General features: G+C 44.3%; 1 protein-coding gene across 1 annotated transcript in view; it reads right to left on the minus strand.

Moving 5' to 3' along the window:
* Positions 1–11,655: 11,655 nt before the first annotated feature.
* Positions 11,656–22,947, minus strand: part of LOC124798893 (visual system homeobox 1-like) — a 199,846-nt gene continuing 188,554 nt past the window's right edge. The window contains exons 4-5 of the mRNA XM_047262424.1: positions 19,817–20,199; positions 11,656–11,784 (exon numbers count right to left, since the gene is read on the minus strand). Of these exons, the coding sequence (XP_047118380.1) occupies positions 11,656–11,784; positions 19,817–20,199 (512 nt within the window). The remainder of the gene's footprint in view (positions 11,785–19,816; positions 20,200–22,947) is intronic.

Here is a 22,947-nt window from a genome sequence, read left to right on the forward strand (position 1 = left end):
CACAAAGGAACACATCAAAAAATCTCCAGCCAGTTTCTTGGCACTCTACTTGACGAAACATTATATGTATGGAAATACGACATACTGGAACACTGCAAGGCAAAGCATTCATGTAATAAATGAACAAGGTAGTGCAGGACACAGTGGCCTTCATCCCTCTAACTGATACGCAGCTCTACTTATACAACTGAGGAGCGATTTGCTTCTACATAACGAAGACGTTTACAGAAATCCTTCTCATTGTTCAAAAATGGTTCAAATGGCTCTGAGCATTATGGGACTTAACAACTGAGGTCATCAGTCCCCTAGAACTTAGAACTACTTAAACCTAACTAACCTAAGGACATCACACACATCCATGCCCGAGGCAGGATTCGTACCTGCGACCGTAGCGGTCGCGCGGTTCCAGACTGAAGCGCCTAGAACCGCTCGGCCACTCCGGCCGGCCCTTCTCATTGTGATGAGGTCTGCGACTTCCCAGTGTTCGTTGACAACATAGCGTCTATTACTTTCTTGAAAGAACAGCGTCGTTTGAAGTCAGCTACAGCATTCATAAGTAATGTCACACATTTAATATCCTTTATGAAGGTGAGTCATACCTCAAAATTGTGTTTTCTATGTGTGATTAACGCGCTTTCCCAAAGACGGAGTGTAAACAATCGTCGACTCTTGTACAGTAACGATTTTTCACTCAGTCAAGTCTGCAAGGTTCTCAGACGACGTATTACTGGCAAAAATCAGATTCAGACGACTGTAGGCTACAAACTTAGTAGGTCTTTCGGTAAGTTTGTGGCATCTGCAGTGTTTTGAACATAACAGTGTTTTAGTATTTACAGTATTCAGAACGAAGCACACACAGTTTAAATCTCATGGCAGATTGAAACTGTGTTCCGCTTGGATTTGATGCCAATACTCTTGTCATCGAAGCTGCGGTGGTGGCTAGTGCGTCGTATCACGATAGCTCGGTTGGCGAGAAGATTGTCGCAAAACACAATGATCCTGCTTTGACACCCAATCCGGCATACAGTTTAAATTTGTCAAGGAGTTTCGCAATAGTGAACATTCTGCTGGAGAGTGAAGTATTCGTTCATGTCCAACGAAGTTTCAGTGTCTAGTACAAATCTGGATGGTGCATGCTGGGCACCTCACATATGGAACGAATTGCTTATCCGTGCAAGAAGGAGCTTATGTCGCCTCGTACTACGATCATACGTGGCACTCTCCCAGGAGACTGTAAAAATAAGCATACATTATTTCGATCACAGACGTCTGCTGCTGTGAATTATAAATTATTCAAACAGTGAGACTCATTTCACGTACGGATTTTATTAATAAAATAGACACGGTTTCGGAGAATGTGGTCCATCAAGACGTAATTTCTTTTTAATTTTTTTAGTTTGCCAGCATGGATCTCCCACATGTTGGTGGAATGGCCTCTCAGTTGCAAACCTCGGAGTTTGAATTACAGGGTTTTGGGGACGAATTTAGTGGTTTACCAAGCTAACCCATGGGCCGCGAAGGGGTTCTGCTCTAGACTTTATGGATGGACAAGTGCTTACCAGAAAGATCAATCACTCCATAAAGAAAAAGCACTATTTCAGATTTTTTTAGCTGACAGCATTCAAAATGTCAGTAGTGCTAATATTTCATTTTTATCTCACCAATTCAGAAAAAAAAGAAAGAGACGTCAAGGACATGGTATCTCTGTAAATGGCCGTTGCTATGATGTTACACGTATTGTGTCTGGTACGAAGAGGAAGGTTTGCGAGAATCGGAACAGGAAAGTGCGTAAGTTGCCTATCTCCAGTAAGAACTATTTGAGAGCTAGCCAACGTTGAGAAGAGGCCATTTCAGTGCTATATAGGAGTTAAAAAAGTATGCGCATCCATGCCCGAGGCAGGATTCGAACCTGCAACCGTAGTGTCGAGCGGTTAAAGACTGAAGCGCCTAGTACCTCTCGGCCACATCGGCCGGCTATTAGCGTATCCTTTTAACAGAAAATTGAGAATAGAGTTGAATTTGCTAAATATTTTCGCTTATCAGTCGATGAAAAACTAGTGAAAAATTCTTTCACTAAAAATTTAAAGGAAAAAGCACTAACACGTTCGCCCAGGTCAGATTATATTTCAGCTTAATTTTCCTCTGACTGCTGATATTATTTCATATTTTAAAGAACAGTAATGTATAAAGTCATGTTCTTGTTTTACTTCTATTTGATAAAAATGCTAGCAAAATGTAGCACAATTACACTTAATATTTTATGGAATAAAAATATAACAATCACAGCAAATAAGTACCCTTGGAATACAAAGACATGGTTGCACTCTGCTTGATTTTGTGTGGAAGATTTTGAAACAATCCATCCTCTTTACAGGACAGAGGTACTGGTTGAAGCCGGCCGCGGTGGTCTAGCGGTTCAGGCGATCAGTCCGGAACCGCGCGACTACTACGGTCGCAGGTTCGAATCCTGCCTCGGGCATGGATGTGTGTGATGTCCTTAGGTGAGTTAGGTTTAAGTAGTTCTAAGTTCTAGGGGACTGATGACCACAGATGTTAAGTCCCATAGTGCTCAGAGCCATTTGAACCATTTTTTTTACTGGTTGAATTTTATGCTCTTTGTTTTAGGTCTGCTATTGCAGTGGTCCTATTGACAAGTTCATGATGATAAAATGTCATCCGCTGTAGGTCAGTGGTCATACCCATCCTGTCGCTTGTCCAGACCTGACCTTGGATTTATAATCTACACTTGTTTTTTTTTCTTTTTTCTTTTTTCTTTTTTTTTCTTTTCGAGGTGCTTCACACTCTTCTGGCCTACTCATGCAGGTATAAACAAGGGTAAAGAGCCCCTGATAGAGATATCTTAAATTTTACAAAATACATAATGCTCTTTCTCACTGTCTCTTTGTACCGATTAGCAGTTGACGACAGACACGTCTAGATATGCAGTAAACACTAATGAAAAGCCACTGGAATCAGAACCCTCTAACAGAGAACGGATCTGATCATACGTCAGATCAGTATGTAACAAAGTTGTTGCGGTTCAAAATTTTCTCATAAAAAGGCACTGATAGAGCGAGCCTACAACTGTTGCCGTTCAAGGCTAAAGTTAAACAGTAAACGTTTGTCATGCTAGTACAAATTTAGCGAAAAATTGCTATTCGTAGACATGAGATTACAATTAATTGTTCATAGTACAGCATTGTACAGTAACAACTCAGTCTGACGTTGTCACAAGCTGCTGACCTAGCGAAGGCTTTGTGCTTTCGTCTTGAAAAAACACAGTTAAATGTACTGTGATTAAATGGCGCCGAGTGGCTGCATAATCAAGAGAAATACGTAGAGTAGAATGTGCACAATAGCTGTAGGTCGGTTGAAAGCAAAGCGAGGTAGTCCGCTAGAACAAAATGAAAACCGAAACTCTACGATTCTGTGGGTTCAGATGGAAAGGGATTTGTTAGGCAGGGAGGTATGGCTGGAACTGTGACTGAAAGAAATGAACAGGAAAAAGCTATCCGTGGTATCTCCTTATGTATGGTAAGAGCTGCTTATCGCCAATGGTTCTAATTCTTATTAATTAGGGATTAAATTCTACTGATCCATGCACGTGTTAGAGTCGATTTCTGCCGATCATTAAACTTCTCTGTTCGTCGTTTGCAAGATACCAGCCCGCATCTCGTGGTCGTGCGGTAGCGTTCTCGCTTCCCACGCCCGGGTTCCCGGGTTCGATTCCCGGCGGGGTCAGGGATTTTCTCTGCCTCGTGATGGCTGGGTGTTGTGTGCTGTCCTTAGGTTAGTTAGGTTTAAGTAGTTCTAAGTTCTAGGGGACTTATGACCACAGCAGTTGAGTCCCATAGTGCTCAGAGCCATTTTGCAAGATACCAGTTGTCGGCGTCTCACGAGAGGGCGCGGAGCTGCTTGCGGAGTTCACTTAACCGACTGCGCGCACCTCCCTGTCTGTGTGTTTCTGGCGTTCTTTTAGTTACGTTCTGTACAGTTACTGAGGTCACTCACCGAGTTCGGAAGTCCAGTTCGTTGTGTTGTTGGTTGCTGTGGGAACAGTGTGAATAAGACAGTTGAAGAATGGAAGTTAAAATCTTTTGGGTTATTAGGCCGATTTCCTCTAAAATGATCGACGTTTCGACCCCTCTGCTGGGATCTTCCTCAGGATCGTCCGGTGTCCACTACTGCTCGAACACTGTCGCGTCCTCTTATAAAAAAAAGTTTTCCCGCGTTCGTGCTGGAGAAGTGGAAATACGACGCGGCCTAATAACCCAAAAGACTTTAACTTGAGTGAAACGGCCACGAAAGCCTGCAGACTTACAGTTGAAGAATTATTGTTTCACTCTGCCTTCATGGTCGAAGCTTTGCATCTTCGGAGTCGGCGTGTTTCTCATTCCTCCTGCCTTGGTTGTGGACGCTGTGACGTCGGTATTTCCTCACTTCCACACACAGACATACCCGGAAAATGGTGAGCATCTTTGTTTAGTGTAACTAAATGGCTTACAGAGCTGTTACCATTCAAAATCCCCTATTCGTTGAGCGAAATTTAGTTTGCCTTCTCGCTGTTTAGTTTTCATCAGTGACAGTTACATTTGTCTTAGACCTCTATGCGGTTAACCATTCCGTGGCGCGGTGGTCTCGCGGTCCTAGGCGCGCTGTCCGGAACCGTGCGACTGCTACGGTCGCAGGTTCGAATCCTGCCTCGGGCGTGGATGTGTGTGATGTCCTTAGGTTAGTTAGGTTTAAGTAGTTCTAAGTTCTAGGAGACTGATGACCACAGCTGTTAAGTCCCATAGTGCTCAGAGCCAGCCATTCCGTGGCAACACATCAAGCCCGTGCCATCTAGAGCTTTCTTATCAAAGACAAGCTTGCGATCGCGCGCCTGTGTGTGTGTGTGTGTGTGTGTGTGTGTGTGAGTGTGTGTGTTTGTTTTACTGTTTATCGGATATGAAAGTCAGATGTGCAGACTTTAAAGTTTTTGGTAAATGTTGTGTCTTGTTCCTTGTTGGTATTATTAACGATTTTATAGTGGCTGTTTTGACTTGTTTTTGCCATTTTCAAAATTCCATTGACGTAAATAAAAATATTACTAAAATTTTTTAAATATTGGCTCAGCACTTTACCATTCCCAAATTCAAGCTTCCTACCATTTGAGCCACCAAAAATTGTTAAGTCATGTCTTTTAAACTTGAAGGATATTTTGCAGTTAATGTACGAATTTTCCTTTCATAATTTGACTGTTACTTACACCGTTAATACATTCAGAAAGCCTCCGGCTGCAGATTCATAACTAATTAATTAATGAAAGATCAAACTTGAGGTTGATTTGATTTTTGGTCATCCTGATAAAGTACTGTCCTACATGACTGCAGAAGCAGTGAAGTGCGTCTGTATACAAACCGCAAGGCCTTCAGACACTTCTAAAATCCTGTCTGGTGGTGACCAATGTATTATCTCGACCTGTCGTGGCGTTACCGGGCGGACAGGAGCGGCAGCAGAGGCGCACGCTTACCTGCGCCTTGCTGCATACGACGCGCGTTTCCCAAATTCCAACCGGTGTGTCAAATCGGATGCAAATCTGTCGACTTGCAGGCGCGCGTTGCAGTTTCGCTTGATTTTATAAACTTGCATATCCGATTTGCGGCAACGCGCACAATTTTTCCATTCAGTGGCATGTAAAGCAGACTATTATTCAAATCGTGTCGTCACAGAATATGAAATTCCGGCGATGGCTGCACCGCGCAGCACAGCTTTATTCCACAGTGGAAATACGTGTGACGCTGTGCGGTGCGACCTCGGCCGGATAAGCGAACGCAAACCGAACATGCGTGACACAAAAGAACCCTAATGTTTTTTGAATGATGCCGCCTTACAGAGCTATATGCGCTATACCTCATGACATTTTCTCTATAAATTTTGGCCTGTCTGGAGCGAAGTGGTATAAACACGGCACAACAGCGACAAGGGGAGGCACCCTCTGTATACCTAAAGGAAGGGATGGAAATGCTGGCACTGCATCCATCTCTGACCCCCTCCAAGCACCAACATAAGCACGAATCGCCCATTCGAGTTTACTGGAAATTGAAGGACGTGAAGATATCAAGAAACATTAAAAGCCATCTGTTATGCAGTGAGTAAGGTAGACGATTGGTCCTAAAGGAAATATGTGGGCTGCATTTATCGTTGCTATCTGTAGCTAACTCATGCAATTCGTATCAATAAATGTCACACTCCTTCCATAAAAGCAGTATGTCTCCGGTTTCTTCAAAGCTATGATAGCCATTAAATCTACAATACATGCGTTTTACTATCTCTAGGTTTCCAGTGCTGATCTAGATTGTTCGTCCCATTGACTTACGTGTTTCTTCTTATTTTTCGATTGTTATCACGCAAGGAGGAGACATTTATCGACTGAAAACTTTTACTTGACACTAAATACGTTCCCGGCAGTTAGTAACATTTAAGTGCTCTTTTAAATATTAAACATCGCACAAATTTACAAATCTACATAAACTGCAACTCCATATGTATTGGCTTTCATAGCAGTGCACAGCCTCAACATATTATCTGCTTCAAGTTCTGTTCAAAAGCCTTATCCACATCATTTCAGTAATTTCCTGTAAATGCAGTACTTCATCTTGCTGAATTCGTCACGTTCATTTAATTGCGACACTTTTTTCTGAGAAACAATCTTTTCCGTCTTGTAGCCTCCAGTTACATGGGGAGAGTAACTGACCTGAATTTGTTGCAGTTCTCTAAGGACAGAATGTGAGAGACAGAATCCGCCAACAATAGGTGGACCAGCGTACTTGCTCGTGTGGTTAGAGACCTTTTAAATCTACTCTGAGTTGTAAAAAATAAAATACTATCCAAATGATATGGCTGTACAGAGTGTTAGGAATATAAGTGCGCCGGCCAGGGAGGCCGAGCGGTTCTAGGCGCTACAGTCTGCAACCGCGCGACCGCTACGGTCGCAGGTTCGAATCCTACCTCAGGCATGGATGTGTGTGGTGTCCTTAGGTTAGTTAGGTTTAAGTAGTTCTAAGTTCTAGAGGACTGATGACCTCAGAAGTTAAGTCCCATAGTGCTCAGAGCCTTTTGACCCATTTCTTTGAATGTAAGTGCAGCTATTGTGACTATTTGTACCTTAATGCATAATAGTTTACCTTCCGAGAGGTAAAGGTTTGGCAATGGTGAGTACTGGAGCATAGCTTACGCATTGAGACAGATTATGGGAATGATACATCTCCCATCGACCACTCACAGTTTAACCTCCACCACATTATTTACAAAAATGTAATAAATCATATGATCAACAACTAGAAATACTGCATCTTCAGGGGACTGATGACCATAGATGTTAAGTCCCATAGTGCTCAGAGCCATACTGCATCTTCAGCTACACAGAGTGTTTCAAAAAGGACTTTATAACTTATAAAATTCATATAAATTAATTCATAATACTTACAGAAGTGATTGAGTATTAATTTATAGGAAAACACATCAAATTTTGTCTCGCGAAGTTCGTTAGTGCCGAATCGCACCGTAAGGAGCGCTAGCGGCAGTTGCGTTAAAGGTGGCTGCCTTCACTGGACTCGAGCGCGTGTGGTTTGGTTTGAAGAATGGAAGTTGGCGATAACAGTTTAGCGTGATTTCCGTACCATGTACGATAAAGATCCAGCTAGAAGGCCTACAATTTATGAGTGGCATAAATGTTTTGTAGAAACTGGATTCTCGGTAAGACATGGGAAATCATCAGGTCATCCAAGCACATCTGACGACGTCGTTGAGAGAGTGAGACAACGTTCTGTGAACAGTCGTACGAAATCGACCCGACGTGCATCTCGTGACCTGCAAATCCCACATACGACTGTTTGGCGTATATTGAGAAACCGTTTGCATTTGAAACCGCACATACTGACGATCGTACAAGTACAAGCAAAAAAAAAAGACACTGGTAAAATTGCTCGCAAGAACTTATATGTGGATGTGTTAAATCGATTACATGAGGATGAACATTTCTTGGACAAAATTATCTTTTCTCACGAGTCGACTTTTCGCTTCAGTGGCAAGGTTAGCACACTAAGTGTAGGATTTGGGGCAGTGAAAATCCACATCAAACATTGCAGAATGTTCGTGCTAGCCCTAACATGAACGTTTTTTGTGTATTGAGCAAGAATAAAGTGCACGGCCCCTTCATTTTCCGTGAGAAAGGACCATCAACAGGATAGTGTACCTGGATATGTTACAACAATCTTTTACTTGTCTGGCTGACGTTCGGGATTTTCTCAGTGACCGCTTTCCAGATCAATGGATTAGTCGTGTTACGTCAATTGCATAATCCCCATGTTCAACAGACGTAACACCAGTCGATTTTTTTTATGTGGATTCATCAAGGATATCGTGTTTGTACCTCCTATGCCGGCTTCTCTATCTGGACTTAAAGTAACAATTTACGCCTGCAATGAGCAAGTTACACCTGCAGTGCTACAGGGAGTTGGGGAAGAAATTGACTTCCGATAGGACGTGTGCAGAATAACCAACGGAAGCCACATACAACATCTTTAGTTCAAGGTAAAAAAAAAACTTGATGCGTTTCCCTACAAAGTAACACTAAACCCAGCTCTACATCTTCTTTCTATAAATTTATATGAATTTTTAAAGTTGTAAAATCCTTTTTGAAACACCCTGTACATTGTCATTAATTTTGAATATGACTGAGAAGCTCGCGAGGAAAAGATGAAAAAATTACTCTTGCTCTTTATTTGCTGGTAAATGATCTCCACACTCATCTACCTGTTTTTTGATGGTCAATTCTGACGCGTAAATCTTTGTGCTGTTGTATTCAGAAGCTGATATTATTGCCCTAGGGGAGAGAGTGAACGGAAGAGCGTCGATTTCGACATTATTATTGCCGTGCACTTGCGGATGTAATTTTGTCTGGCGATGTCGCAGATAGCAGAGCAAACAGAGGGAGGGTCCGTATCACGCCGCACGCAATGAGGGTCGCCGCGCGGGGAAATGTTATTCAGTGCGGCTGTCAGGAAAGTGCTTATTACTCTGTGATGTCGGGGGCCGCCGGTGGCCGCATTACTTTCAACAAACACAGCCGCTAGCGCACACTCGCGACCGCGATACGCCTGCAACAGCGGTCTGCAGAGAGTCTATGCTAACTACGCTGCTCGATATGCGTACACGTCACGGTACACACTCCACACTGAGCTGTAGTGTTCGTGCTGGGTGCAAATAATCTCTGACAAATTAAGTATACAATTAAACCGAATGCATGTCACGCGGTGCAGTGGAAGCTATTCGATAGAGAGAGAACTGCAATATTTTTGTTTATGAAATCGTAGGTCCCAGGTGTTGCTTTTAAAGCTTCCTCCCGTTTGTTGTGCAGTGTCTTATAAATTTACGATAAACCTTTCTGCAAATATCCTTTCTGTATAAAAAGCAATAATACTGTGCTTCTTTATCTACGTGAACGTAACAAATCGTACACCGAAATGTACATATGTAAAACGCCTTACAGTTATTGCGAATTCCTATAGAGGATCTTCAACATTATAACGGCACACCAAACAATGTGCTTCGCTGTTTCGTTCCCTCTGTCAACACAGTTATTTTAATACATGGTGCTAAGAGAATGTAGAGAGAAATAAAGTCTAAGACCTTTTGCGAAGGGAAGAAAGAAGAGAAAACAAACAAAAGAGAACAGAGGAGAGAAGAGGAGAGGAGACACAGCGTTATCTATAGTAAACCGCAGAATTTTCTTTTGTATACACTTCGAGTGTGACCTATTTCAACTTCTGTTTCGCCACGTCACCCTGATCCATTTCCACAAAGGTTCCTTGAGGGCACTCAATATACACTATGTGATCAAAAGTGTCCTGACACCCTTAAAAACACAGGTTTTTCATATTAGGTGCAGCATGCCACCTACTGCCAGGTACTTCATATCAGCGACCTCAGTAGTCATTAGAAATCGTGAGAGGGCAAAATGGGGCGCTCCCGCGGAACTCACGGACTTCGATCGTCGTCAGGTGATAGGGTGTCACTTGTGTCATACGTCCGTACGCAAGATTTCCACACTCCTGAACATCCCTAGGCCCACTGTTTCCGATGTGATAGTGAAGTGGAAACGTGAAGGGACAATTTGAAGAAATGGCTGGCGGGACAAAGATTTTATTCAAACGAGGAGGTGATTGCAGCAACTAATAGCCATTTTGCAGACTTGGACAATTCCTATTATTCGGAAGGGATCAGCAAATTAGCACAGCGTTGGACGAAGTGTGTAAGTCTAAAAGGAGACTATGTCGAAAAATAAAGAAGGTTTACCCCAAACAGGTAAATAGTTTTTATTTATTGCACGGACCTTTCAAACGTCCCTCGTATATGATGATGTAGATACGAAAAGAGGCAAACATCGTGACTCGGTAGACGACACTACACATCTCCAGTCAGCTACTGCTGTACTGTTTGGCCTACCGTAAACCAACAGGTTTATGTGCCACTGCGACTCGTGCCCTTTTGCGAGATACTGGCGTCAGAGTGTCCAGTGCACTCATTTCCCTTCACAACGTTCGATCAAAAACTGGAGCTGTTCCTATCAGGATTGAAACGTAGTATCAGTGACAAGGCGTGACACACCCCTCCAGTGTGAATACGACCACTGCTGTTGCATGGCAGCGAGTGGTACGCCGTTCCTTGCACACGAGTTGGACATTTCACGTTGATACATAATCAAATCGGACAGTTCATTTACTGTGTGATCATGGAAACGTCCAAACACGATAGATCCTTTCAGCCATTCTGTGACGCCCCATGTCAGCCCATTTTCCTGCGTTGATTCCAAACTAGCAACTAGCACGAGCCGGCCGGAATGGCCGAGCGGTTCAGGCGCTCCAGTCTGGAACCGCGCGACGCTACGGTCGCAGTTTCAAATCCTGCCTCGGGCATGGATGTGTGTGATGTCCTTAGGTTAGTTAGGTTTAAGTTGCTCTAAGCCTAGGGGACTGATGAAAATGGTTCTGAGCACTATGGGACTTAACTTCTGAGGTCATCAGTCCCCTAGAACTTAGAACTACTGAAACCTAACTAACCTAAGGACATCACACACATCCATGCCCAAGGCAAAATTCGAACCTGCAACCGTAGCGGTCGCGCGGATCCAGACTGTAGCGCCTAGAACCGCTCGGCCACTCCGGCCGGCCGGGACTGATGACCTCAGATCTTAAGTCCGATAGTGCTTGGAGCCATTTAACGGGAGGTGCTTATGTTTTGTCCCGTGAGCATATATAAAAAATATTTATCACTATCGGACTACAACAAGGTCTGTTCCTAATAATAAAGTGCCTTTAAGAAGGCAATTATTTTAGGTTTCGCTAATTTGTAACCTGACAGGGATGGTTGGGCCAAGCTTAACAAGTTTTTTCGGCGCGGCAGATAAGTGGCGACACGTCACTGACAGCGGAATGTCGGCCCGGCTGCAAATCCGCGAAGATTTCATCCGACGGAGCAGCGCCGCGCCGGGGGACGCATGGACGGCGGCCGCGGAACCGACGCCGCCGCTGCCCGGCCCGCCCCCGGGGGACGCGCCTTAATTCGCGTAATCCGATTGTCTCATTAGCGGAAGCGTCTCTGCGACGCGCCGGCTCAGCCCTCCCCGGCAATCAATAGGGACGGCGACGGCCGCCCACGAGCCTCCGCTGCCGCCCCCGCCGCCGACGCGCCGCCGCAGTTGCTGGTTCTCCGGGAGGAACGAGCGACCGCGGAAGCCCGAGGCTCCAAATGCAGTACCCCTGCTCTGTGAAGTGCACTGAAACACTCATCACAATGTCTTTCCGTTCCATTCCCATACGGTGCGCTGGAGTAGTGCCTCTGTACGCACTGTAATTTGTCCAGTTTTGTCTTCGTGGTCACTATGGGAGCGATACGTAGCAGGCTGTAGTAGAGGAGTTGGACTACAACGCGGGAACAGAGCGACAAATGAGTACTTCAACATAAATGCCAATTCTAGCCATGTCTGCAGATAGCACTGTTGTACTCGTATTTCACCACGAACGGAACCTGTGCAATGTCCTCAAGACATCACAAGTGTAAGCCGTGTTCACAACAGTGTTCTGCGAAGTTGGGAGTGCATTGTTTCGGAGCTAAGTGAATTCCAGTGTGAGCAATTTTTTTGTGCTCGTGAAATGGGTGCTTCCGTAACGGAATCAGCGCAAGGCATCGTACCGACAATTTATACCACAAATGGGGAAAACGGGAAAACATGGTCCACTAAGTCACAACGCAGACAACACTGTGTGTTGAGTGATCGTGACTGTCATTGAAGAAAATTGTGAGGAAAAATATGAACGGAGGAATTCATGGCTCGGAGCACTGTGGGACGTAACGTCTGAGGTCATCAGCCCCCTACAGCTTAGAACTACCTAAACCTAATTAACCTAAGGGCATCACACACATCCATGCCCGAGGCAGGATTCGAACCTGCGACCTTAGCGGTCGCGTGGTTCCAGACTGTAGCGCCTCGAACCGCTCGGCCACCGCGGCCGGCGAAAAATATGAGGACGACAGGTGCGAAAGTCACTGCAGAACTGAAAGTCGCACCCGCAAACACTGTCAGCACCAAAACAACACGAAAAGATCTCCGTAAGGTGGGAATTGCAGGGGGAGCTGCAATTCCAAAACCACTCATCAGTGATGCATATGACCACAACAGGGAAACACGGTGCCGAAGCCATAAAACCACGACTGCCGAGCAATAGATGTCTTATTTCACAATGTTTCCAACTCGTAACCAATTTCACTACATCCCAGGAGCTAAATAGTTCGGCGGGCCGGTAACGGTTTGGCCGGCTCTATCGTGGTATTTCATGGGAACCATGGTTACTCTACAAGGCTGCCTTACAGCAAAGGATTTTGTGGCCATCTTGGCTGATCAGGTTCATCCCATGGCACAATGTTTCTTCCCCAATTGTGATGCTGAATTCCATGACGACAGGGCCCCTGTTCACACAGGACTGGTTTTGTTACCACGAGGATGAAGTATCGCGACTTCAAAAATGGTTCAAATGGCTCTAAGCACTATGGGACTCAACGTCTGAGGTCATCAGTCCCCTAGACTTAGAACTACTTAAACCTAACTAACCTAAGGACATCACACACATCCATGCCCGAAGCAGGATTCGAACCTGCGACCGTAGCAGCAGTGCCGTTCCAGACTGAAGCGCCTAGAACCGCTCGGCCACAGCAGCCGGCTTATCGCATTTTCTCGGCTGTCACAGTCACCAGATCTCTACGTTATTGCTGTCTAATTGGGAGAGGATGACGCATGACCGCTATCCACCTCCATCACCGTTATCGAAACTTTCCACTATTTTTCAGGGAGAGTGGTATAAGATTCCCTTGAAAACCCTACAGGACCTGTTTTTACCCATTCCGAGACGACTGGAAACTGTTTTGAATGCCTATGGTTTTCCTACACCGTGTTAGACTCGATAAAGTGTTGCTTTTCCATATTTTTGTCCACCCTTGTATATTCGTAGATTCTGGAAACTTTCTAACAAGGGAACCTCCACATCGCACCCCCCTCAGATTTAGTTATAAATTAGCACAGTGGATAGGCCTTGAAAAACTGAACATAGATCAATCGAGAAAACAGGAAGTTGTGTGGAACTATGAAAAAAAAATAAGCAAAATATACGAACTGAGTGGTCCATGCGCAAGACAGGCAACATCAAGGATAATGTGAGCTCAGGAGCGCCATGGTCCCGTGGTTAGTGTGAGCAGCTGTGGAACGAGAGGTCCTTGGTTCAAGTCTTCACTCGAGTGAAAAGTTTGATTTTTTATTTTCAGACAATTATCAAAGTTCAGGCACTCACACATAATTAACTTCGCTCTCCAAAATTCCAGGACATGTTCAGATTTGCTTGGACATATGCAGGATTTGACGGTCTACACACGGAAACATTTGAAAACGTTAAAAACATATGTTTTGACAGAGCACAGGGAAAACTGTGCGACTGTGAAACTGTTGCATTCATTTGTTGCAATTTGTGTGACAAACTCTTATGTTTTCATCACTTTTTTGGGAGTGATTATCACATCCACAAGAAAACCTAAATCGGGCAAGGTAGAAGAACCTTTTTACGCATTCGCCAAGTGTACAAGTTAGATGGGTCGACAACATATTCCTGTCTTGTGACGCACATTCCGTCACCAGTGTCGTATAGAATATATCAGACGTGTTTACCTGTGGAGGAATCGGTTGACCTATGACCTTGCGATCAAATGTTTTAGGTTCCCATTGGAGAGGCACGTCCTTTCATCTACTAATCGCACGGTTTTGCGGTGCGGTCGCAAAACACAGACACTAAACTTATTACAGTGAACAGAGACTTCAATGAACGAACGGACAGATCATAACTTGGCGAAAATAAAGAACGTAAACTTTTCACTCGAGGGAAGACTTGAACCAAGGACCTCTCGTTCCACAGCTGCTCACGCTAACCACGGGACCACGGCGCTCCTGAGCTCACATTATCATTGATGTTACCTCTCTTGCGCATGGACTACTCAGTTTGTATATTTGCCTTATTTTTTTCATAGTTCCACACAACTTCTTCCTGTTTTCTCGATTGATCTGTGTTCAATTTTTCAAGGCTTATCCACTGTGCTAACTTATAATTAAATCTGAGAGGGGTGCGATGCGGAGGTTCCCTTGTAAGTAGTAGCACTTCGCTTCCGAAACGGAAACGAGACACTGCAGCTGCCGTCCCTTCTTAAAAACAACCCAGCGCAAATATAAAAATTTAGAGGTTACTGCCTGTTGGAGGAACGAATTATTAGTTATAAATAATCAATCATGGTAAAAAATTAATTAAAATGATTTATCCTTGTAACGATGACCTTTAATCGGACTAATCGTAAATTGCCAGTCTCCGTATACACCGCACTTCCGCTTCCGTCCATTGAAATGTCACATCGTTGGCACATTACTTACAATAAAGGAATTGTTGCAAATAAGGGTGCGAAAACAGTCTGGAAAGTCTCAGTGTGGTAAAACGAGTGCCAATTTCGGCGGAAGGATATCCAGAGTACAGACTGGCTGGCGCTAAGGTTACGCAACCCTAATACACGTCCGCTGCTTTCGGACATATATGGTCGCGTCCTTCCAGTTGTGAGCTGGGCGAGGTAAGAGTTGGGAGTGGTTGCTGTTAGGTCATTTCGCTTGAGTTAGTTTGCCGCACCAGATGGTGGAGGACTTGCTCACTGCAAAAACTTTAACGGCGAAGTTGTAAGCCCGCCAGTATTTCGTTGTCAAGAGCTAAATTCAGTTATGCAGTTGCTTTCTGCTCGTTTCCATCGACGGTGCTGCACTAATTATTGAGCAGCTTCCCACGAGGTGAGCGCGTCTCGTTAGTACTTTTCTTTCCATCATTTCCAGACTGGTTAGGCCTTTCATAAAGTGGTCCAGTAGAGAATGTTAGAAATGTGCTGTTTCTTGGATTTCTTTATCACGTGTGTGTGTTTGTTTGTGTGTGTGTATGTGTGTGTGTGTGTGTGTGTGTGTGTGTGTGTGTGTGTGTGTGTATGCGCACGCGCCTTCAGTTCTGTTCTTTCATTTCATTTTATTGCACAATTAGCCCCAGCAGTTTAAATGTAGAGAACGCAATTCGGTAGGCAAATATCAGCTATGTGCTCACTGTTAAGGAGAAAATAAACTCCATTTACTTCTTTTCCTCTAATAAATATATCTTTTTATTGTGTTGAGTAGCGGCTGCAGGAAGGAGATACCTTATCCCTTACAAGACCTAGTAAATAGGAAATCCACCATTAGCAAGACTGCAGGACATGAGTCCCCCCTGCAAGTAGGGGAAGAAGTCCAAATAGCTTGTTCAAGGGGTAAATTATTTAGTCATCCTCGTTGCGTTTGATTTAGTTTCACATCACAGTATCATCTTCCCAAAAGATTCTCCTTGTGCCCACCAAACTGCCAGTTCAGGTACTTCAGCACCTCAGTAACGCTCTCCAATTGGCGATTTAAACCTGTGATAATAGATACTGCCCTTCTACGATCACTGTCAATGTTCTCTGTTGGGCCTATTTGGCGCAGGCCCACAAACTCGAGCAATATGGGATGGGTCTCACGAGTATTTTGTTGGCTGATTGTATTTTCCCAGTTCTTGACTCTAGTAGTGCCTTACTCATACTGTAGACGCAACAAACTTAGATTTTTGCGTGTTGTGAAGTCCACAACTTTATACTTAGAACGTTTAATGTTAGTTTCAGTCACTCCACATTGCTGAAATCTTATCAAGATCTGACTGAACATTTTGGCAGCTTTTTTCAGACACTAGTTCATTATACAAAACTGCGAACAGTATGAGGTTATTGTTAATATCGGCTGCCATGTCATTAGTACCAAACAAGCCGGCCGTAGTGGCCGAGCGCTTCTAGGCGCTACAGTCTGGAATCGCGCGACCGCCACTGTCGCAGGTTCGAATCCTGCCTCGGGCATGGATGTGTGTGATGTCTTTAGGTTAGTTTGGTTTAAGTAGTTCTAAGTTCTAGGGACTGACCTTAGGAGTTAAGACCCATAGTGCTCAGAGCCATTTGAACCATTTTGAGTACCCAACAACAAGAGCAGGGGTCGCAACACACTACCATATTAGGTAACTATCTTCATAGAACAGCGTAGGCTTGGGGTTAAATATTCTAATTTAATAACCCCTCCTCCCGCAACCTTATTAATGGCCATATTTCATTGGTTACCGTGTAATTGAAACAACATCTGTTAACTAGCCACTACAATAACATCTGCATTTACCCATCCCTGGGGGATATAGAGTTCATAGCTAACCAACCCAATACGTTACCAGAGCAGTCAAGCTTTTTAACGGACCAACTTAATTGTAAGATATAGTATTGTTGCCAGTGCACTAAAAATATGAGAAGGAAATGAAAAAGCTCAGATTTACGCGCTTACACAGTGTTCAGACTCGAGCCAGAGTCTTCTTCTAGTGGATAAAAGTAACTGGAAGCTAAAGCTACAAACAAATCGCTTTATCTTTTAAGGAAGTGCGACATTTCCACAACTTCCTATTGGCTGTGCGAGAAAGAACGAAGGTCCCAGCTAATATGAAGAAATCGCACCCCGAGTTTGAAGGCTGTATGATGCATACAGCTTTAGGCAAGGTCGCCCACCTTGAAACATGCATGTTACTCTTCATGCAAGTATTCATATTTTTTGTAACAATGCTGTATAATTGTCAATATATTTCTCAATTACTTTTATGAAATAAGTCATCACGATGATTCTGTACATTTTTATTCATTGTACCACATCTAGGTTGAAGATCAGTGAAGTGTGTGCAGGAAATAGGAAGAAGAGTATGTATAGGTAAAAGAGCTTCTGCAAATGGGAAATATTCGTTAATAGCAAAAAGAATTCCGATGGAGTTAAGAAACAGGTTCACCACATGTTTTACCTGGTGTTATGTGGCAGGGATTGATGGACGGTCAAGAAGGAAGATATTTTCCAAATGTGGTTGTTGGTGAAAATTCTACAAGGGAAATGAGCTGAGACAATGACGAATGAAGAAGTAGGCTATTCGTATGAGAGGAAATAAAACTACTGCCGGCCGAAGTGGCCGTGCGGTTAAAGGCGCTGCAGTCTGGAACCGCAAGACCGCTACGGTCGCAGGTTAGAATCCTGCCTCGGGCATGGATGTTTGTGATGTCCTTAGGTTAGTTAGGTTTAACTAGTTCTAAGTTCTAGGGGACTAATGACCTCAGCAGTTGAGTCCCATAGTGCTCAGAGCCATTTGAACCATTTGAAATAAAACTACTGGAAATAACGAGAATGAGGAAAACACTTAGGTTGGAACACACAGTATACTGTGAAGGAATTATCTGCAAGAAGCAGCCATTTAAGGGAAGTTCGCAAGGAAGAGAGGAAGAAGAAGAGTTGGAATGACTGATAATATTAAAAAAAAAAACGGAGAGTTGCGAGCAGGATACGCGCTCTCAGGGTTTCCATACAAACTTAATGGCACATATACAGGGTGTAATGGGTATAATTGCATATATTTTTGTAAGTGGTACCTTAATATGTATACGTATTAATGTGCTGGTTGTTTTTCCTCTGCATCTAACAGTCATCCCACAAATACGTTGTAAGCTTTATGGCGTGATGTTTTCTGCATGGCTGTACCTGAGTCACAAAGTGATGACGCCACACAGTATACACAAATCGATTCGCGTCCACACTTCAGCACCTGACATGCTGTCCTGGGGAAAAGAAGCGTTGTTGGCCACATATACTTGGAGGTACTGGCCTACCTGAAAACATACTACTCATAATAACTGTAATTATTAGTTTGGAAATGACGTAAATGCTGATGTAATGTTGTTCAGTACACCGTCCTCAATCACCAAAATACCAGGCCCATTTCACCCGTGTCCGTAACCTACCCCAGTTATCTAACTGGGGAAAGGGGACGTATAGTATAATGTCGAATTCGAACAACGTATTGTTTCTAGTGACTCCTCATATCGCTGAGATGTTAACGCTTGGTTAAAACGAAGACTGAAAATTCCGTGGTCCAACCGACATTCGATCACGCGACATCTTGCTTTCAAACCACGGGCCTTACTGCTAGACCACCAGGCCCATCATGTGTACAACATTTCGTAAAGACATTTTATGTATATTACACGGGACGCTGCTGATTTTTGAAGCTTTATTCAAAAGTTTTACAGTTAGGGGATAAGCTTGTTTCGGCTGCACTGCCATTTCCAAGCGATCTACAATTATATAGCGCTCTTAGTATACACAGTTTTTACATTATATATCTGATCGGTTTTGTATTTGCAGATTGCTTGAAAATGGTAGTTCTGCCGAAATAATCTTATCGCCTAACTGTACAATTCTTGAATAAAGCTTCAAAAAATAGAAGCGTCAAGGTAAAATATACATAAAACGTCTTCACAAGATACCTTCGTGCGGCTGGTCCCGGCGGAGGTTCGAGTCCTCCCTCGGTCATGGATGTGTGTGTGTTTGTCCTTAGGATAATTTACGTTAAGTAGTGCGTAAGCTTAGGGACTGATGACCTTAGCAGTTAAGTCCCATAAGATTTCACACACACAAGATATCTGCAACACTGCAGGCCCTGAGAAATACAAAACAAGTAGAGATAGTTCATTGACAGGCTTTGATATATGAGTTTGCGAGTATAAAAATATGTGAAACGAATGGCCACATCCTTTGACTGAACTGACTTGGTAACTTAAATGCTCCGCCTTCAGATATTAGTCCTTATAAGCGACAAATTTCAAGTTGATACATGTACTCGTTGCTGAAAAAAAGGGGTCTTAATAGTCGGAGAGACAGACGGACAGAAAGTGATCCGGTACGAGTTCCGTTTTTACCGACTACGGTACAGAACCATTAAAAAACGACGAAATTAGCTGTAGATTAACGAAGAAGCGCAGAAAACAGGAAAGAAGAGAGTGTCCAATCGATATCTGTCGAAAGCCATTGCAGCTCTGATTGAGAAAATGTCTTGGCCTTCTAAATTGTTACTTAAATCTGCTATGTGGCCAATTTCTTCGTAGCCATCAACGTAAATCAAAGGTGAGAGATCAAAGATCCTATCACCACGTGCTGCCCACTGTGACAGTGGACAACTTACGAATATTCTAGGTGAGCGCAAATTAGAATTTTGTGACATTTTCATTGTGACACCACATTTGAACTGAAGAGCTGTTACAGCCAGGCACAGAAGCAAGACATACGAGATAGTTGGCTTACCTGTACGCGGACCTCGGGCAAGTTGACCTTCATGGCGAGCTCCTCGCGGCTGTAGACGTCCGGGTAGTGAGACTTCTCGAAGGCGCGCTCGAGCTCGTGCAGCTGGTAGGTGGTGAAGGTGGTCCTGTTGCGGCGGTGCTTCTTCTTGCTGGCGCCGCCGCCGTTGCCGCTGCCGCCGCCGTCGCTCGCCGCCCCCGGGGGCGGGCTGCCGCAACTGGGGGCGGCGCTCTCGTCCTCGCTGCCGCTGGGCGCCGCCGCCGGGCCCGAGCACAGCCCGACGCCGCCGCTCACCACGCCGCCGGACATGCCGCCTCCCACGCCACCCGCCAGCGACGTCGGAACGGAGCCCGACATGCAGCCGTCGTTGGAGTTACTGTTCTCGCCTGCACAGAACAGAGGTCGTTGTTCAGGCAACGTAACGATGCGGGCGACAGATAAATGCTACACTAAAACTTCCTGGCAGGTTAAAATTGGGCACTAGATCTGAGCTCGAACCCAGAACCTATGAATTTCGTGGGTAAATGCTCTGCTGGCTTAGTTATACAGACACGACTCGCGACCTGCCCTCGTAGCCTTACTCCTAGTTTCCAAGCTTCCCAGAGACTTTGGAACACCTGTACAGGGTGATTCAGCTGCCCCTAGCCACAGGTTTTATGCAACGCACACCACCTTCAAATACCACACGCTCAATTTTCACATTCTCTCGCTCACAACGTGAAAACTGTTATTCCAACAGAAAAAAATGTAGAGGACCTTTTTGTAGGAAATGAAATGTAGTTATATATGAAGACAGTAAATGTTCTCGAAAGAACAGATACCATTGATAACCGAGCAGCCTCTCTAGAATAAATGATAATTAATTGAAAATTTCAGCTGTCCCCATCGAAGTATATCAACAACACCTGTTAGCAGCTGAGGGTTTCAGTTAATTATCGTTTATTCTAGAGAGGCTGCACGGTCATCAATGGAATCTGTTCTTTCGAGAAGAGTTACTATCTTCATATATATAGTTAAAGGCTACCCAGCTGTTGACCTTCGTCTGTGCGAATGCTCACAGGTTGCTCGAACTCTTACGGGAATCGTCACCTTAGTGTGCGCGAGTAATGAGTGGATGGGCAAATATCTATTAGGTACAGTACGTATGTAGATTGTGGACAGTTGGGAATGTGGGTCTCACGGGAAGCGTGCAAGAGATAAGTCCCTGCAGTCGCGCTATTTATCTGTGTCCTCGGTGGCTCAGATCGAGCGGGCACGGTAGCTCAGCGTGTTCTGTCAGAGAGCTGGTTGACCTCTGCAATAAATAAACTGAGTGGAAGGATCAACAAACGAACTTGTACGGATGTCATGTGAGGTCCGCAACGAACCAAACACAGCGATCAACAACGAACAAAATGGAAAAAAAAGATGGATAGAGTGTTGCCATATAAGCAGGAGATCCCGGTTTCGAGTCCCGGTCGGGGCACATATTTTCAGCTGTCCCCATCGACGTACATCAACAACACCTGACGGCAGCTGAGGGTTTCAATTAATTATCATTTAATGTAGTTAAATTTTGTACTAGGGTCCGTTTTCGCTAGAGGCTGCAGTTTTAGAATTATTCAAGAAAGTCATCCGAAACTGACCTTCAAAAACGTTTTTCTTGAATAGTTCTAAAACTGTCGTCTCCAGCGAAAAACCTGTCCCAGCAGAAAATTTAGCTAAATAAAATTTCCTTCAAAAAGGTCCTGTTCGTTTTTAATGTGTAACTAACAGTTTGCACATAGTGACAGAGAGCGAATATTAAAACCTCTAGTGCAGTTTCTGAAGGCTTTGCATGCTGCATGAAACCCATACGCATTGACAGCTGACTAACCCTGTACTCGTATAGTTTCAGCTAGATCAACGGGTCGAAGCAACGGTCCAATTCCAGTGGTCAGCTTTGACCAGTGACGTCCTGCGTGACATCAGTAGTTTACGACGTGAAGAATGTAAATTGTCTGTTATTAAATGTTACGTGTGGTTGTCTCAGGAACGGGTGTAAGGTACGCCGAATATTCCAAATAGGCCGGGAATTAATAGGGTGCAATTAGGCAGGAACCTGAGAGCACATCTTACATTGTTGCTAGAGAAACGAGTAGCGACCATATAGTATAATATTCGTTCTAGTAAGATTTGGCCGCCTTTTTTTTTTCGTTGTAACTTGGGGTGTGTTGAAGTAGCTGTGGAGCACTCCTGTGGCGGCTGTTTGTGTTTGTGATTTGGTACGTGGTAATCGTTTTAGTTTGCAGTTTGCTGGTGCTTTGGATTGTATTTTGTGTAATTGTCATTTGTTTGTGGGTATGAATCGAACTGTGAAACGAAGTTCAAAGGCATTTGGTGCTGCTACGGGTGAAGACATGCCTAGTATTTTTAAAATTTGCGGTTGATTAGAGCCATTGCTGAATGTATAGGGCACCTACTAATGTGGTTGTTTGGGTTTGCATCTGGTTCAAATGGTTCAAATGGCTCTGAGCACTATGAGACTTAACATCGGAGGTCATCAGTCCCCTAGAACTTAGAACCATTTAAATCTAACCAACCTAAGGACATCACACACACCCATGCTCGAGGCAGGTTTCGAACCTGCGACCGTAGCTGTCGCGCGGCTCCTGACTGAAGCGCCTAGAACCGCTCGGCCACACCGGCCGGCTTGGCATCTGGTAACGCTGTCTTCGTTTGAGCTATGTCCACTGAGGGAAATTTACGATTCCTATTATTAAGGTTTTGTGTGAGTGCGCGTTTGTGGGGGAGGTGGGTTGGGTTCTCATATCGCTGTCTTCGTTTGAGCTATGCGGGTAAAGAGCAGTCCTCGATTACAGTTGTGTGCTTTTTGTATTTTATTATTCGGGTTATTCTGGACGAATTCGTGTCTGTTATATTTCGGTTCAAAATTGTTCAAATGGCTCTAAGCACTATGGGACTTAACATCTATGGTCATCAGTCCCCTATAACTTAGAACTACTTAAACCTAACTAACCTAAGGACATCACACAACACCCAGTCATCACGAGGCAGAGAAAATCCCTGATCCCACCGGAAATCGAACCCGGGGAGCCGGGCGCGGGAACCGAGAACATTACCGCACGACCACGAGCTGCGGACTGTTATATTTC

The sequence above is a fragment of the Schistocerca piceifrons genome, chromosome 5 (assembly GCF_021461385.2).
Source record: "Schistocerca piceifrons isolate TAMUIC-IGC-003096 chromosome 5, iqSchPice1.1, whole genome shotgun sequence".
NCBI classification, from domain to species: Eukaryota; Metazoa; Arthropoda; class Insecta; order Orthoptera; family Acrididae; genus Schistocerca; species Schistocerca piceifrons.